Source organism: Salarias fasciatus, chromosome 15, assembly GCF_902148845.1.
Source record: "Salarias fasciatus chromosome 15, fSalaFa1.1, whole genome shotgun sequence".
In the NCBI taxonomy this organism is placed as follows: Eukaryota; Metazoa; Chordata; class Actinopteri; order Blenniiformes; family Blenniidae; genus Salarias; species Salarias fasciatus.
The window spans coordinates 517,775-533,946 of record NC_043759.1 but is presented as its reverse complement, the minus strand read 5'-3'; the positions used below and the strand labels follow the sequence as shown (position 1 = coordinate 533,946).

General features: G+C 48.7%; 1 protein-coding gene across 1 annotated transcript; it reads right to left on the bottom strand.

The window, feature by feature from the left end:
- Positions 1 to 1,010: 1,010 nt before the first annotated feature.
- On the bottom strand, positions 1,011 to 10,416 carry slc30a2 (solute carrier family 30 member 2). The gene is made up of 8 exons (XM_030110328.1): positions 10,334 to 10,416; positions 4,014 to 4,225; positions 3,439 to 3,585; positions 2,544 to 2,697; positions 2,240 to 2,465; positions 1,512 to 1,617; positions 1,299 to 1,433; positions 1,011 to 1,156 (listed from the first exon to the last, which is right to left on the bottom strand). The coding sequence occupies exons 1-8, from the start codon at positions 10,414 to 10,416 to the stop codon at positions 1,011 to 1,013; spliced, it is 1,209 nt and encodes a 402-aa protein (XP_029966188.1).
- Between the last annotated feature and the right edge of the window lie 5,756 nt (positions 10,417 to 16,172).

The following is a 16,172-nucleotide window of genomic DNA, read 5'->3' as shown; positions in this document are numbered from 1 at the left end:
ACGTTCCCGACTGGTCCTGAACAAACTGACCGGTTCTCCTTCAGGTCTGGACTTCATGATCACGTCTTGGTTTTTCTTTTCTTTTTTAGTCTTTCAGCGTTTTTTTTTTTCTTTCTTTTTTTTCTGGGGTTCTTCGCAGGAGGATCTGTTGGTGCTTGTTGGTTTTTTCAGGACTCGGCCCCCGGCAGACCGACGTGGATCACTCAGGATCCGGTCCGGTCTTCTTGTATTTTGGCGAGTTAATGTGGAACACAGTGTGAGAACAGGTCTGGACGCCGTTGGAGCTCCGCTGGTCCTGCAGGGTCTGGTCCGGTTCTGTAGAGTCTGGTCCGGATCAGTCCTCTGAGGTTGTGCAGTCCAGAAAGTTCTGGTCCGGATCAGTCCTGTGAGGTCTGGTCTGGTTCTGCAGAGTTTGATCCGGATCAGTCCTGTGGGCTTCGTCCCAGTCTAGTCTGGCCCAGTCCAGATGAGTCCTGCAGGATCTGTTCTGGTCTGGTCTGAATTAGTTGTACAAGGTCTAATCTGGTCCAGTCCAGATCAGTCCCTGGGGTCCACCCTGGTCCGGTCCAGCCGGGTCCGGATCAGTCCCGGGGATCTGTTTGGGTCTGGATCAGTCCTGGGGGTCCGGTCGGGTCCGGACCAGTCCTTGGAGTCCGCTTGAGTCCAGATCAGCCCCGGGGTCCAGTCGGGTCCCGATGAGTCCCAGGGTTGCGGTCAGGGTCCAGATCAGTTGGGTCGGGTCCGGTCCGGATAAGTCCCGTTGGTCTGGTCGAGTCTAGATCGGTCAGGTCCGGTCGGGTCCGGATCAGTCCCGGGGGTCCAGTCGGGTCAGGTCTAGATCGGTCGGGTCCGGTCGGGTCCGGATCAGTCCCGGGGGTCCGGTCGGGTCCGGATCAGTCCCGGGGGTTCGGTCGGGTCCAGATCAGTCCCGGGGATCCGGTCGGGTCGGGTCTAGATCGGCCGGGTCCGGTCGGGTCCGGATCAGTCCCGGGGGTTCGGTCGGGTCCGGATCAGTCCCGGGGATCCTGGCAGCGGGGGCAGTGCCTCATGTCGTCGGTGAACTGCTCCACCTGGATGGTGGCGCTGTAGAAGCCAAACTTGCTGTGCAGAAGGTCTGAGGCCTCCTGGAGGACGGACTGCGGGTCAGAACCTGAATCTGGAGGAAGAACAGACCCAGAGTCTCAAAGACCCAAACCCCAAACTTAACCCCACCCCAGCCTGAACCCCAACCCAAACCCCAACCCAAACCCTAAACCCCACAGCAGCTTCACTCAGTGCTGCGACAGAGGAAGACCTACCGATGGCCAGGTGGACGGACACCATGGGCTGAGACAGAGACAGGGACCACAGGTGGAGACAGTGCATGGACTTCACGTCCCGGACCGACAGCAGCACCTCCTTCACCGAGTTAAACTCTATGCCTCTAGGAGAGCCTGGACAGAGGAAGATGCTCTAAAGTCTGACGCCAGAGGAGGAAGATGCTCTATCACGTGGTTCTCCGGGTTCTTTACCCTCCATCAGGATCCTGAAGACGTCCCTCAGGATGGTGACGGTGGTGCAGAGGACGAAGACGGAGAACAGGAAGGTGCAGACGGGGTCGGCCACCTTGTACTCCGGCTGAAAGACAGAACCCGGGAATCCCATGAGGTTCCGTCCGGAAAGCAGCAGAACGTTTGGTTCCACGGTGGAACACTGTGACCTGCTGCCTGACGGAACTGGAGGAACCTCTGACCCTGAAGAACCAACACAAGGATCAAGGTTCTCATGAGGATCCAGTCCAGGTCTGGTCCGGTCACCTTCACTGATCCAGTCCAGTCCCAATAATCCGGTCCGGTCACTTTATTGATCCAGTCTGGTCACCTTCATTGATCCAGTCCGTTCAGACTGAACTAGTCTGGTCACAATAATCCGGTCCAGTCACTTTACTGATCCGGTCCTGTCAGATTTTAAAGAGTGGACTTGGTCAAACAAGTGTTGCAGGACTGGAGACAGGTCCTGGTCCAAAGGCCACAAGATCAAAGTCTTTGTCTCAGTCCATTAAAGTCTTGGTCTTGAGATGTTCTGGTTCTGGTCTTGAGATGTCCTGGTTCTGGTCTTGACTGGGTCTCAGGTGACGAGGTTTTGGTTACAGCTATCGCTGCCAGTTTTAATCACATTAATCATGATTAATTAATGCAGGGCTGCCAACAATTAATTTTTCAAAACTGTGATTAATCCACCCAGAGGACCCGGGACTGACCCGGAAGTAGATGATGGCGGCCGCCACCATGACGCCGACGCTCTGCAGCAGGTCTCCCACCACGTGGATGAAGGCGGCGCGGACGCTGGTGTTGCCGTGGCCGCCGAGCAAGGCGTGGCCGTGGACCGCCGCCGCCGCCGCCGGGCTCTGGACGTCCTCCTCCATCTGCTGGTAGCCGCTGCCGTGAGCGTGGAAGGTGGTGGAGTGGTGGAGGATGTAGGCCATGCTGCACAGCGGGGGGAAGAGGCTCTGTCAGCTGACGTCGGAGGAGGAAGATGCTCTACGGCCGTCCAGACGGACTCACATGATGTTGACGATGACGGCGCAGCCGGACGTCACCAGCATGACGTGTCCGTCGATCTCGTAGTCGTTCCGGACGATTCTCTCCACGGCCAGGTAGACCAGAGCGCCGGTCACCACCCAGATGGACATGACCGACACCAGGGCGCCCAGGATCTCTGAGGGGCGTCGCCCCGGCAACCCACAGCACGGTCACCATCCATCCTTTATACATCCTCCATACATCCTTCCTTCATCCATCCTCCATCCATCATCCATCCATCCTTAATTCATCCTCCATCCATTCTTCATCTAACATCCTTCCATCCATCATCCACCATCCTCCATACATCAATCCATCCATCCATCGTCCATCTAGCCATTGATTCATCCATCCATCCATCCTTAATTCACCCTCCATCCATCCATCCATCCTTCATCCATCCATCCTCCATCCATTCATCCATGCATCCATCCTCCATCCATTCATCCATCCTTCATCCATCCATCCATCCATCCATCTATCCATCCATCCTTCATCAATCCATCCATCGTCCATCTAGCCATTGATTCATCCATCCATCCATCCTTAATTCACCCTCCATCCATCCATCCATCCATCATCCATCCATCCTCCATCCATTCATCCATGCATCCATCCTCCATCCATTCACCCATCCTTCATCCATCCATCCATCCATCCATCCATCCATCTATCCATCTATCCATCCATCCTTCATCAATCCATCCATCCATCCTCCATACAGCAATCATCCACCCTTCATCCTCCATCCATCCTTCATCCAGCCATCCATCCATCCTCCATCCATCCATTCACCCTTCATCCATCCATCCATCCATTCACCCTTCATCCATCCATACATCCTTCATCCATCCATCCACCCCTCCCCCCCCCTGACCTGATCTGTTCCAGCCGTAGTTCATGGTCTTGGTCGGGGGTCTGGAGGAGATCCACAGCGAGAACAGGCTGACCATCATACTGCCGAAGTCAGTCAGCAGGTGGGCGGCGTCCGTCATGATGGCCAGACTGTGGGCCAGGTAGCCTCCTGCAGGCGGACCCGCCAGGAGACGGACGGACAGACGGACCAGGAGACAGATGGACCAGGAGACGGACGGACCAGGAGACGGACGGACAGATGGACCAGAAGACGGACGGACAGACGGACCAGGAGACAGATGGACCAGGAGACAGACGGAGAAAAACAGTTTGTGTGGTGACGCCTTTCAGGTTTTGATCTTCCTTCAGTCTTGTTTCTAAAACCGGTTTGGTTCAGTCTTGCTGTCAACGTCACAATCAAAATATCTGCGATGTCCTTGTTGTTGCTCTGACTGTAGTTGTCTGGTTAAATGACCGAAGTTAATGCGCCGATGTTAAAAATTGAGTTTTGAAAATTGTAAGCTGATGTTTGAAAGACAAAGTGAACAAGACAGAGGAAAGCTGGAGTGAGGGAATAAATAGTGGGTGTGTTGTTACCGACGACCTCCCCGACCATGAAGACGAGGCAGACGGCCGAGGCGATGTACAGCTTCCTCTGGGCCAGCAGCTTGTCCCGGCTCTGCTCCGCCGCCGCCGCCGCCGCCGCCCGGGGGCCGTGGCAGTGCGGCTCCACGGCGCGCTTCAGCTCCAGGGCGCCATTCTTCAGGGTCAGGCCGGCGTACTGCTGCTGCTGCGAGTCGGCAAAGGAGCTGCGGGAACACCGGGAAAAACAACAGCGAGAAACAACACCGAGAGGTCAACCTCAGGGAAACAACACCGAGAGGTCAACCTGGGAAACAACACCGAGAGGTCAACCTGGGAAACAACACCGAGAGGTCAACCTCAGGGAAACAACACCGAGAGGTCAACCTCAGGGAAACAACACCGAGAGGTCAACCTGGGAAACAACACCAAGAGGTCAACCTCAGGGAAACAACACCAAGAGGTCAACTGTGTGTGTGTGTGTGTGTGTGTGTGCGTGTGCGTGTGCGTGTGTGTGTGTGTGTGTGTGTGTGTGTGTGTGTGTGTGTGTGTGTATAATTCCTCCATATCTACAGTGAGCTCTGAGCTGAGATCAGCCATGACAGTCAGCAGTCTGTTGCCATGGAGACCAGCTCCACTCAGCAGCCATGACAGTGACTCAGCAGTTTTTTCATCCACACAGGATGGTTAAAGAAATGCTGTTTCTGTAGAACCGAGAGGCTAAATTGAAAAATCTTTTTCCTCTGTGGGCGTCAGAAGCGTTTCATGGATTCATCCTGAGATTTTCATGTCTGCAGGATCATCCATTCAGCCACAGCCAGTTTGTAAAAATGTGTGAAGTTTTGGATTCAGACGAGAAAATCTTTCTGCAAAATGCATTGGAGCGGATGGGACGAGATCCTGCACTCTCCTCAAACAACGGCACCTGGAGAGAGAACCGTTTGACCTAGAGAGGAAATGAAAGCATCGTGAGCATCTCCAGGAAAGTTCCTATGTTTTAGTATGTTTTTTTCATAAAATTGAGTGAGAAATGTGGCTGTGAGGATGAGAGAAAAATTGAAAAACTGTTTCTAGTGTCTCCCACAGTAACTCTCTCCAATACACACCCATTATAAACTCCAGAAACGGCTGAAATTCTCACCATACTTTAAAGCTCACAGTTTAAATTTGGTAGAAGATATTGAAAAGAGGTTTTCACATCTGGATAGAGGACTAATATGCCTACGTTTTGATATTTTAATAACATTTCTATGTGAAAGTATGGCAAGGCACAATGGACTTGTTCAGGGATGATTTTTTTCCATTTTTCCAGTCGGCCCTCATCCGCTTACATGAGGAAAAATTCCCAGTTTTGAGAAATTTCTCTGAATTCTTTTGTCGCTGAGAAAAGTCACAGAACAATATATGGTTGGTTAGTTGTTATATATCAGGCTGTTGGTTGGTTGGTTGTTATATATCAGGTTGTTGGTTGGTTGGTTGTTATATATCAGGCTGTTGTTCGGTTGTTATATATCAGGTTGTTGTTATATATCCGGTTGTTGGTTGGTTGTTATATATCCGGTTGTTGGTTGGTTGGTTGTTATATATCAGGTTGTTGGTTGGTTGTTATATATCCAGTTGTTGGTTGGTTGGTTGGTTGGTTGTTATATATCCGGTTGTTGGTTGGTTGGTTGTTATATATCCGGTTGTTGGTTGGTTGGTTGTTATATATCAGGTTGTTGGTTGGTTGTTATATATCCGGTTGTTGGTTGGTTGGTTGTTATATATCCGGTTGTTGGTTGGTTGTTATATATCCGGTTGTTGGTTGGTTGGTTGGTTGTTATATATCCGGTTGTTGGTTGGTTGGTTGTTATATATCAGGTTGTTGGTTGGTTGTTATATATCCGGTTGTTGGTTGGTTGGTTGTTATATATCAGGTTGTTGGTTGGTTGTTATATATCCGGTTGTTGGTTGGTTGGTTGTTATATATCCGGTTGTTGGTTGGTTGGTTGGTTGTTATATATCAGGCTGTTGGTTGGTTGTTATATATCCGGTTGTTGGTTGGTTGTTATATATCAGGTTGTTGGTTGGTTGGTTGTTATATATCAGGTTGTTGTTCGGTTGTTACATATCAGGTTGTAGGTTTATTCCTCTGCTCCTTCTTTCACCGTTCATTGTCTTTCTTCAGGCTGAATTCTTGCTAAATGTTCCACAGCAGGAGAACCAGCCGGGCGTGGAACCGTCAACCTTCAGGAGCGTCGGTGCTCTTTTCACCGTCACCATCTTTACAGCCAGACACACTCCCTCACTGACTGTCAGAGGCACGGAAACTGCTGACCTGTCTGATTTTACACACACACACACACACACACACACACACACACACGCATCCAGGTTGCAGTTGTGTCGGTGAGCAGTGAGCGAGTCATGATGTGGCTAATGAGGTGGAAAAAAACTAATTTGGCCTCACTTGAGATAACACACACACACACACACACACACACACACACACACACACACACACACACACACACACACACACACACACACTTCACGCGGTAGATTGCGGCCATGATGAGCCTTTATCACACACACCCTCGTCTTGGGGATGTCCGAGCTCAAAAGGAGCAGCCGAGCGGAAAAACGAATCTGTTCAATTATAGCGGTGAGACAAGAGACAAAAACACTCCCCAGACACACACACACGCACACACACACACGCACACACGCACGCACGCACGCACGCATGCACACGCACACACACACACACACACACACACACACACACACACTCACACACACACACACACACTCACACACTCACTCACTCACTCACTCACTCACTCACTCCTGGTGCTGCAGTGAGAACAGTGTGGAGAGACGGAGAAGTGGAGTTTATTCAGCCGTTCAGGCGGCAGTCAGGACGAGCAGAAGCTAGCATGCTAACATGCTAACAAGCTAGCATGACTTCAGTTTCCTGAATATCTTATGAAACCAGGTGAAAGGTTCAAAGGTTCCGTTTGGAACCCTGGACCGCTGGAGGCAGGTTTCTCCCTCCTGCTTCTCGTTTTGAAGGTGATGAAAATGTCCAAATCTGATGGATCCAAGAGTTTTCATGGAACGTTTGTGGAATTTGAACCAATCAGAGTTTTGCTTTTTTACCGTCTTTTGCTGTAAACCAGTGAATCTTAAGTTATCGAAGTGAAGTGAGGTTATTTGAAGTTCCATCTCCTTTATATCTGGATATTTTCAGAATCTTCACTTCGTCTGTATTATCGATTAATGTGAGAATGGGTCTGTGCGGGGAGGATAAAGCTAAGCTCCTCTGGCTGTAAAGATCAGCTTCATCTGATTCTGAGCGACTTTCAGGATATTCTGATCGGATTGAATTTCTATTGACTGACGTGTGGAACTGAAAGGAACCCGTCTGGAGAACGTTTCACGCCGTGAGCTTTAAACGCCAAACAGCGCAGGTTTAAACACGCGGTTCAAAGTGGGATTAATCACCAATAACTGCAGCAGTGCTGCGATTAATCGCAATAAAGAGAACTAATCTTATAAGCTAATGTGTTTACAGAAAAGTGGTGTTTTTATTGTTGTTCATTTAGTAATAGAGAAGGATTTCAGTGGGACGGACACACACACACACACACACACACACACACACACACACACACACACACACACACACACAAAATTTAACCTGAAACTTGACGGTTGGTTCTGGTTTTGAATCTGGATTAAGTGTTCTCTCAGTTAAAGCTTCACGCTGCTTTCAGCTACTTCCGGTCCTCTTCGTCCTCATCCAAGATGGCGGCCGGGCGCCGGAGGGCCTGTGGCTGAGACGGTTGATTTAACAGGAGCTTTAAAGGGGTTTTAAAGGGGCTGTATCCTGCTTTTTTAGCTAGTCCAAACCCTAGAAATGGCATTAGCATGGTAATAGTTTATTTTTGGCGCTAAGGAAAAGTCATGTTGTGTGAAATAAAAGATTTTCTGGGGCTAATTCTGAAACCCGGAAGAGAAAACGCTCTGTTTCACTGAATCCCGCCTCTCCCCCTGTGGACTTTGACTGACAGCGAACTTCATCCAGTCAGAGCTTCAAAACAAATACGCTAGCTAGCTTTAGCTCTTTAGCTTTAGCTTCTCTATACACAAATACACGCGAAAACGTCTTTTCCTGTTAGAAACTCACCAAGCGCAGACCCTCCAGACCCTCCAGACCCTCCAGACCCTCCAGACCCTTCAGACCCTTCAGACCCTCCAGACCCTTCAGACCCTCCAGACCCTCCAGACCCTCCAGACCCTCCAGACCCTTCAGACCCTTCAGACCCTCCAGACCCTCCAGACCCTTCAGACCCTCCAGACCCTCCAGACCCTCCAGACCCTCCAGACCCTCCAGACCCTCCAGACCCTTCAGACCCTCCAGACCCTCCAGACCCTCCAGACCCTCCAGACCCTTCAAACCCTTCAGACCCTCCAGACCCTCCAGACCCTCCAGACCCTCCAGACCCTCCAGACCCTCCAGACCCTTCAGACCCTTCAGACTCTTGCTTGATTCTTGCTTTCAGACGATGGTTGAAGTTTATCTCCGTAATCGAAGTTACAAGAAGCGGCAACGGTGATTGCCGAGGGCCTGCGGGAGGGGGGGGGGGGGGGGGGGCTCAGGGGAGCCATCTTCACCGAAACAGAGCATTTTCACGGTGGGAGGGGCTGCCTCTCTGACAGCAGAAAAACGAGGGAAGCTCAAACACACAGGCATGAAGGAAAAAAACACTTTGGGGTGTTTTTGGTGAGAACAGAACTATATAACAAGGTTAAAACATACAAAAAGTGAATTTTGCATGATACAGCCCCTTTAATAAAGAGAGAGGATGGAGGGAGAGTCCTCCAGCTGTGGCCGCAAACTAAGTTAACCCAGAAAAAAGAGAAAGAAAAAATAACCGCGGGAACCGGATTTCTGTACTTCCGGGTTCTCTCACAGCTGAGCATTAAATCAAACAGAATTGAATCAGAATTAATGTTTCAATAAAGTCAAAAATTAGAAAGTGTGATTCAAAATTATTTAACTCGGAATAATATAATTCTGAATGAATAGAAAACGTGTAACTGAAACAAAAAGAAAAGGAGAGAAAAATGAATCAAAGGACAAAGTTAAATAAAATGGAAAATTAAAAAAAAGCAAGATGAAAAATAAGAAACACTCAGATAAAAGAGAAACGTTAAAAAAAGGACAAATGTGGCTGAAACATTCATGGCGGATCCTCTGTGCGGCAGAATGCTCCTCTCAGGGTTTAAAGCGGTGGAAGCTCCAGACCTCCGGATTCCGGTCTGCAGCTTCTCTCTTTCTGCTCTGGAACGTCTGAGTCTCGTTTCATCCCGGCCCGGTACAACGTGAAGCGGCTCAGCGCACCGGAGCCCCGGCCAGCCAATCAGCCAATCAGCGATCAATAAAAAAACAAAGCGCTCTTCCTCCGTTTCACGAGTTAAAGTGGTTAAAAAAAAACTCTGATCAATAAATTAAAGAATTTTTTTTTAAACCTCTCTTCGTTTTATTGGAGCAAAAATCGTGTTAACCGGATAAACTCTCTTTTCGTTCAGACTGAAAAGATTTAATTTTTATTTTATGTTTTGAAAAAAATTAAATAAAAGGATGAAACGAAAAACGCGCTCCCGTGCGCGCGCGCGCGCCAGAGGAAATGGTGCGTGAAATCCCAGATGCGGTGCCATATGCGCACCTCGAGGTGTGTGCGTGCGTGTGTGCGCGCGCGGTAAATTCCTCTTTCGTTCATTTTAAAACTCTTAATTCTGATGAGGTGAACTCCTGCAAGTGAGCTCGCGCGCGCGCACACACACACGCACAGGCGTGTGAGCTGCCGCGGCCTCCAGACTTTCTCCTCTTTCCCTCCTTCTTCATAAAAAATACAAACTTCAGTTTTCTTTTAACTGATTTAAATAAAATAAATCCGGATTTTATTTGTTAAACTGACATTTCGCTCAAAGCGTTTTTAATGTTCACGTTTCTGGTTTTCTTCTTTTCACGTTTAAACGTTGAACGTTTTTTTTTTTTAATCAATGTTCCTGCCGCAGCCGACTGTGAGCGCGCGTCTTTCTTTCTGTGTGTGTGTGTGTGTGTGTGTGTCCTCGGGTCATTACTCAGTCTGTCTTCAGTCAGTCGGACCGTGGAAATGAATTTGTTCATTCACATAAAAAAACTGCTTCACATGCGCCACAGTAACTCCCCCCCCCCCTCCCCCGATACACCCCCCCCCATCCTGCACCCACCACACACACCACACACACACACACACACACACACACACACACACACACACACACACACACACACACACACACACCTCTGCAGTTTGAGGGAGTACATCCTGGAGCTCCGCTCGGCGATCAGCTGGGATTTCTCCGAGTTCCCACCGGACTGTTCCATTGGTCCAGGAGCAGCAGGAGGAGCAGGAGGAGCAGGAGGAGCAGGGGGCTGCAGGGGGCTGCGGCTGCGGGGGGGTCCGGCAGGAGGTCCAGGAGGAGCAGGAGGAGGTCCGGGACGAAGATCAGTAGAACAGAGGAAAAGTCTGAAACCACCAGAGACCAGAGTCCTGCTTCATGGCGCGCTGAGGAGGAGGAGGAGGAGGAGGAGCAGCAGGAGGTGCAGCAGCAGCAGGAGGTGCAGCAGCAGCAGGAGGTGCAGCAGCAGCACCGGGCTCCTCCTCTGGCAGCACGAGCCGTGGAGGATGAGGAGTCTCGTTGGGAGCCTCGAACATGCGGCAGCAGGGAAACACTGCGGCTCTCAGCGGACCGAGTGTGTGTGTGTGTGTGTGTGTGTGTGTGTGTGTGTGTGTGTGTGTGTGTGTGTGTGTGTGTGTGTTCACGTCACTTTTTCCAGGGCCGTACACACACTCTGCAGTGACTGAACTGAAGCCGAACTCTGAATCTAATAGAACATTTTCTTTATTTCAACTGTTTTTAATCTGAAGATAAAAACATGAAGAAGAAAATGAAACGAAACAGACCGGAAGCTTTACTGTCCTCACTGTTTTCACAGCTTTTACTTCTATTTATGATTTATCTTATAAATCAATCTGACATTAAAACTAAAATTTGGGATTTGCTTAATAGTGAAGTGATTAACTACTAAATAGCAACAACAACAACAATAATAGTAATAATAATAATAATAATAATAATAAATTATATACTATTATTATTATTATTATTATTATTATTATTATTATTATTTTTATTATTATTATTATTATATTATTATTATTATTATTATTATTATTATTGTCATTATGTGTAACTGGAATATAACAAATAATAATTATTTGAAATGAATATTAATAATTTAATAAGATAAATGCCAGGAAAAAATAATTAAAATATTGTATTGAATTTAATAATAAGTGAGTTCAGAATTTGCCCAGTAGGATTAATAAAGTGGTTAATTCAGATTTATGGTGTTTTATGATGATTATCTGATCAGAACTAATATTCAGAAAAATCTGTAATAAGTATAATCAGTTAATTTTAATTATGACTTAAATAAAACTTAGTTAAAAAAAAGTTAAAAAAAGGAATTTAATCAGGTGGTTAAAAATATGGCCCACGGGACAAATGAGGGTCTGATGCTTCAACAGAATGAGGTCAGATCTTGTCAATCAGCTGATCAGTGAGAAGGATCAGTAAAAACCTGCACATCCTGAGGATCTGTGGACCAACCAGCGGCTCTGTGAGGCGGGAGGGACAGTCAGAGACTTTCAAAATAAAAGTCTGAAGCAGGAAGTCTGTCAACACAGCTCAGAGCACGGCCGGGCACTGTTCCAGGCTGCTGAGGGGTTCAAGGCTACTCAGGGGGAGTTTGAGGCTACATAGGGGGGTTAGAGGCTCAGTCACGTGGACAGATGCCGTCCTCTGATTGGTCAGAGTGTGACGTCAGAGCCAGGACAGCCACTGCGGTCAGACTCACGGCCGCCATGTTTAGAACCTCACAACAGCAACCTGGGGGGTTCTGCACAAAACCAGGATAAGGGATTAAGCCGGCAAACTGTGGTGATCCTGTGGTGATCCTGTGGTGATCCTGTGGTGATCCTGTGGTGATCCTGGATGAAGTTAGCCTCAAGTCGGTTGCACAAAAGCTGCCAAGTTTATCCCGGACCAGTCACCATGGTGATTTATCCTCTGCAGCTCACTGCTCCACAGCAGGATAACTACCAGGATCAGATTAAACTGCTGTCAACGATGTGAGAAGTGGGCGTGGCTTACAGCATTTCCTGGATTTTTCTACATATTACATCATTTAATGATCCTGCAGCCAAATCTTACTACTGTAGTCGCTGCATCTGCAGGGTCTGGTTGACTTTAGTATTATTTTGTTGCTCAGATTATATGAAGACCAACATAACTTTCAACACAGACGTTTCAGAATCCTTTCTTTATTAATACAAGTCCTACAATAAAAGGTTCACAATTATTGTAAAGACAATGGAAAAAAAATCCTTAATGAAATTGGTACTAAACCACACTGATGTAAAAAATAAAGAATACAAAATAAAATAAAACAACCCTGAAGCTACACAATGAGTGAAATGAGAAACAAAGGAAAAATAAATGTCTCACACCACTGAAATGGACACAATATAACAGACAGCATCATTTTGTCTTAACTGTCTCCTGAAAATAGGAAAATCCTCCTATTTCAGGACTCCAGCTTTAGGAGTGAACAGTCCCACATCATTCTGACTCCACTTTTTAACGGCTAAAATCAGACAGAAATTCATTCTCAGAAGAAACAAATTTATCACTTCATTTGATAATTGCTCTTTGGGTTACACTTAAGTAACTGACCAGACTGCAGAATATATTCATGTCTGGTTTTCACCTGCTGCAGGTTCTTTTCTGGCCGACAGGTTTGTTCTTCATGACAGATGAGGATGAAACAGAACACAGCAGGAGAACAGCTGATTCAATTAGATAACACGGACACAGAGTTGACATTTTCTTAAATAAATATCCTAAATATTGGCAAAATGCTGTTTCCCCCGTGTATTTCCTGTATTTTATTATTATCATTTTTGTATGATCATAATCATGGATCATGTGCAGAATTAGGTCATTTCTAGTGGATGATCTGAGCGTCACTGTTTCACTGTAATAAAGCTGCGGCCTGCGTGCAGTACCTGTCCTCACCATTGAAGCGTGGGGGCGCTGTGCCTTTAACGTCATTAAAGCAGACGTACAGGCTGGAATATATGGAGTGAAATTAATGGACGTGTTTTGTGTAAAGTCCTCGCTCTGGGGCACCCACCTTTTAGGTGAGCCCCCCCCGACAGCCGCGGTACAGTCCACACTGCTGCTCGTCCCGGTGAAGTAAGACGCTCGTCCTTGTTCCATTTTCAATCTGTGATTCTGTGATCGATGTCGTGGTCTTCTGAAGAACGCCGTGACGCCACTGATCCTGATGCTCCTCACCTGGCTGGAGGAAGCCGCGTCTTTTCATCCTGGCTCTGCAAACGTGCAACCGATTAATCCGAGAAAACACCGACTGGGCTGAAGCCGTGCATTTTCATTTATCCTGGATGTATTTATCCTACTTTTGTGCAATACCGCCCTGGTGATGTGCTGAAGGTGTGTGTGTGTGTGTGTGTGTGTGTGTGTGTGTGTGTGTGTGTGTGTGTGTGTGTGTGTGTGTGTGTGTGTGTGGGTGTTCCTGAACAGCACACACTTCAGACTGAATAAACTTTTTTGTGGTTGTTGACAAATGCATCCTGGTTTCATGTCTGGTGAAACACTGGGAGGGAGTGTGTGTGTGTGTGTGTGTGTGGGGGGGGGGGGGGGCACTTTCTGACACTCAAACACTCAAATTTCATGTGGCGTTGCCATGACGACATCACCCGAGCTCCCAGGTTCTCTGTGGAGAGGAAAAGACCGGGAGGCCGACGGAACCAGGCAGAGTTCTGGCTCCGCCCACCCCTAACAGTATAGCTCTGGCTCCGCCCATCTCTCTATCAACTGTAGCTCTGGCTCCGCCCACCTCTAACAACAGGTGTGTTCACGATGGCAGAGCCAGAGGTAGGCGGAGCTAGACGAAGCAGACGGCGCCGTGGGGCGGAGTTATCAGTCTGCCTCCAACTCGACAGCCCTATGTTCTCCATGTTTGTGTTTGTCATGACTCCCACCCTGGGGGGTGTGTATTTATGCAAATGAAGCGTGTTATCATTGCTGAGGAGTGGACTGGGGTCCAATCCCCTGCCTGTATGGACCAGAGCGGTGGGCCAGGCAGCGGGGAGTTGCTCTGAGCAGCTCCCAGCGGCTCCTCTGGGACCCATCTGGTTCGGGTCTCACCAGTTTTCGACGCCCTACGTAGGTCCTACGCATCAGTGACCCGGGACACATCTGGGCTCAAAAGCCTTAAAGGTCTGCCTCTGGCTTTCTCACGTCAAACGCAGATAATTATAGCTCTGTCTTCGGCCACCTGGAATGCAGTAACGCTCTGGCTCCGCCCACATAATTTTATCGTGTCTAATGGTGCGTTCACACCGGACGCGTTGCAAGCCTCACGGGCGTCGCTTTTACATTCAAAGTCTCTGGTGGACGAGCTTCAACGGACCTGACGCGCATCAGGCGCTTTTCGAGCGTCGCTTTCCGAGCTTTTCGAGCATTGGCGAAGCGCGTCACGCGCGTCACGCGTTGCGGGCGTCAACACCTGAAGTTGGGAAAATTGAACTTTCGAAGCGTCATCGCGCGCGTCATCCAATCACAGACGAGCACTCTGAGCACTGATGCAGGCCAGAAGCTCGTCAAACTGGGCCCGGGAGAGGCGGAAGTACCGCCGAAAGCGAACCTCATCCTCACGCTGGCCCTGTGATCTGGGTCCGGCCCCGGAGGGTGTGAGAAACTCTGCGCTCGCCGGCGGGCACACACGAACCCTGGACCCGCCACGGGGGCCCCCGTGGCGGGTCCAGGGTTCGTGTGTGCTCTGCTTCTCTCCCTGCTTCTCTGACACCTCCGTGCTGGAGCCGCTCACTGCGGCTGGCTTACATTTTGCCGAATTCGCCCGAAGAAAATCATAAACAGTTGGTATTCGGACAAACAAACGTCACACTCGGGCTCTAAACGACCTAATTAAAAAAAAAAAAAAATCTTGATAAAGTTATACATTTGAAGAGTTTAGAGCTAAAGTGACATCAGCTTTAGCAGATCAATTTCGGCACCGATTCCGCCATTGTCAACATGAAGACAGGACACAAGCTCCTCCCACTCCCGCGCGTCGCCAGCGTTGCAAGCGTCGTGTGTAATTTGAACACGCGCCGAATTCCACACTTCACACGCGTCAACTTTGAGGCGTCAGTGACGCCCGTGACGCTTGCAACGCGTCCGGTGTGAACGTAGCATAACAAAGTACAGGAAGGATCTTTCAAACCCTTCATGGGTTTTCTCCTGTAAACGTTCTCGAGAGATTTAAATCACACATTGCTGCATTCTGCACTTTGAGTTATCGTTCTTCTGAAACAGGAAGTCTTTTATTTGCCTCTGTCTTCTCTCCAAACTGTTCTGGAAGCATTTCTGTGTTTTCATCTGTTTCTCAATCGGTTTCAGTTCAAATTTGAAACAGGTTTATTTTGTCCTCCACCAGTTCGACTGATGACGTTCACTGGAATTCTTTATGAATGTTGCGGCTGCTGCCGCATTGCTGTGGTGTGTGTGGTGTGCGTGTGTGTGTGTGTGTGTGCGCGCGTGCGTGCGTCCGTGTGTGACTGTTTTTCCCTCTGCTTCACCTTCAGGCTCTCCAGGCATGGAGGTGATAATTGGATGATTGGCTGAGGCTCCAGACCATCAGGGAGGATACCTCCAGTCACGGGCGGGAGTGGGAGGAGCCTCGCCCTCAAAGGCCTGGCGGGAGGACCGGTCCGGGGCGGCGTCTGTGTGGCGGCCTGACGCTCCTCACTCCTCCGGCCTGACTGTAGTGTTGACCTGTGTGCTTGTTCTGCGCGTTGGCCTCGGAGGAAGAAGCCTGTGGTTTTGTGTTTGGTTGTTAATAGGATCACCTTTTGGAGTAGTTTGGTTTTTCCCATTTTGTGTTGAGTCTGACTTTTGGTGTCTCTTAGTTTCTGTAACCCTTTTTATTTATTAAACACTGTTCACTTTTACCATCTGGGTTTTATGTTACTTCCGCTCTCCTTTTGAGCC

Excerpts from the sequence above, each read along its gene's own strand:
- slc30a2 (XM_030110328.1), bottom strand. The coding sequence starts at position 10,416 with ATGGAACAGTCCGGTGGGAACTCGGAGAAATCCCAGCTGATCGCCGAG. Across the intron at positions 2,466-2,543 it reads GCCGTCATCGTCAACATCAT|CATGGCCTACATCCTCCACC; the intron begins GTGAGTCCGTCT and ends CCCGCTGTGCAG. Across the intron at positions 1,434-1,511 it reads CTTCAGGATCCTGATGGAGG|GCTCTCCTAGAGGCATAGAG; the intron begins GTAAAGAACCCG and ends TCCTCTGTCCAG.